Raw genomic sequence first — 1,919 nt, 5'->3', positions numbered from 1 at the left:
CGCACTTCGTGTACAAACTGGACAAACTCTTTCGGAGTATCAGGGTTTCGGACGAGAACTCATCTGTTACATGGCCCCCAACTCTGTTTTGGTGTCAAAAAGTGGAGGCAAAGTGGTCATTCCTTTTGTGCTGGGCAACGTAGGATAACCTCTGGGGGGACAAAGCAACCGGGGCATAGGGGCTCCGACCAGCGCGACTCCAGGCCCGTTGCAGAGGCCTGGTGGAGACAATGAACCGAGGAGACTACACTACTTGCTCCGGAACAATTTCAATCCCATCTTGGCTTCATGAGTACTCAGATCGAAGCTTCGTCTCTCTCCGCAACGTTTGCTCTTGATTTTGTTGGAGATACGCCATGCAATGATAAATAATAGCACACTCTATTTTGGCATGCCCCGGTTCCTGTCGAACCACGTGGTCATGTCTCCGGTCCCGTGAAGTCCACGGGGGCTGAAGCGGAGTCTCCACGAGGGAGAAACGCAATTTAGCCGGACGGCCTTCACGGGTGACTCATGTTCGCCGGGTTTCGATCCCCGTGCCGATCCGACCAATCACACCCCTTTCGTTATGAATTTTCGTTCCCCACCCAAAGTTCCGAAAATTCGTCTCGCTCCCGTTTTTCATCACTTTTGAAATAAACAACTGATGTCAAGGATACCTCAACATGTAGGACCAGGGTGACAATGCAATCAACGTGAACCATAAATTGGCTCCAGAGAAACTTGCAGTTGTCAGGGGAGATTAAAGTTCCCGCCTTTAGAATCAGCTCCTGGTAATTGTATCCATTTGATTATTTCTTGTTCAGGTAATCAGAAAAAACATATAGTCTACGATGAAAGGAGGTGCTAACTAAAAACACTGCATTGATCTAGTAGAAACGTATTTATGTAAGTATAACGCGTCACACATATACCTTTTTCCTTGAGATGGAGGCCAGTGGATCCAATTGGCAACTCTTATCAAGTACTAGTAGGGAACAAAAGTTTTCAAAGGTATCACCGTCTCCATCTAACCAAATTGTCGATATTATACAAAGCATCATCATACACTGCACAGAAAGAAGGAAGAACAAGTCTCAGCTCCTAAATCACTTTTTTTTCTTCAAATAGACATTATTAAATTCGACATACTTCATCGCGGGCAGATTCAGCAATTGCTTGTATATCTACTTTTCCATTCCTTACTCTTGACATATCGGCATTGAATAATATCGTTAATCTGCACATATTGCACCACCATTTAGTCTTCGTGCAACAGAGGACCTGCTCTTGACTTAGATATAGAGCGAAGCTCACCTGTCTTTCATGCGGATCGAGATCGTTTTAGCTTCTTCTTTTGCCTTTGATTCAACAAGGCTCCTTCCATGATTTCTTAGCCTTGAAAGCAGTTCTTTCACTGTACCATCATCGAGCTCCAAATCTGAAAGATCATTTTTAAGATCCGCAGCAGCAGCTATTGTCTCGCTTACAAGAAGCGTTTTAATAACTTCCCACGTGTTATATCGAGCTGAACGTAGAAACTCCTTGACTGGTTCGGCTAGAGCTCTTGTAAGTCTCCCCTGAAATAACATCGATCCCAGATAAAACGAGGTATCCATGTTCGGCCATGACAGACGTCAACATATAATTTGCTAAAAGATGAATCGGAAGTTCGGAAGAACCTGAGATCTGCCACAAATATCTGCCACTTTCCGTTTCAAAACACGAACTGACTCCACATGAGCGTCGATGGCATGCTTAAGCTTATCCTCGAAAGTTGCAGGATCCCATTTCACTTGTTGAATAGTAGCATCTGTAAAGCCACATGCAATATGCAAGCATTTGGACAGAATCGGAGTGGAGTGCAAATTGAGGAATAACATTCTTTAGAATAAGAAAGCTACCAGTACCCAGTGGATCAACATTTTCCATGTAAAAGA

At 44.1% G+C, this 1,919-nt stretch overlaps 1 protein-coding gene across 1 annotated transcript; it reads right to left on the bottom strand.

The window, feature by feature from the left end:
* Positions 1–659: 659 nt before the first annotated feature.
* On the bottom strand, positions 660–1,571 carry LOC119345404 (protein ROOT HAIR DEFECTIVE 3-like; the record flags this gene model as incomplete). The annotated part of the gene is made up of 4 exons (XM_037615499.1): positions 1,297–1,571; positions 1,132–1,219; positions 915–1,049; positions 660–770 (listed from the first exon to the last, which is right to left on the bottom strand). Coding segments are annotated over exons 1-4 (609 nt in total), but the record flags the coding sequence as incomplete, so codon positions are not given.
* Between the last annotated feature and the right edge of the window lie 348 nt (positions 1,572–1,919).

This window comes from Triticum dicoccoides, unplaced genomic scaffold (assembly GCF_002162155.2).
Source record: "Triticum dicoccoides isolate Atlit2015 ecotype Zavitan unplaced genomic scaffold, WEW_v2.0 scaffold233797, whole genome shotgun sequence".
NCBI lineage: Eukaryota > Viridiplantae > Streptophyta > Magnoliopsida > Poales > Poaceae > Triticum > Triticum dicoccoides.
Note: the sequence above shows the minus strand (reverse complement) of the source record. Positions and strands in the feature narration are given on the sequence as shown.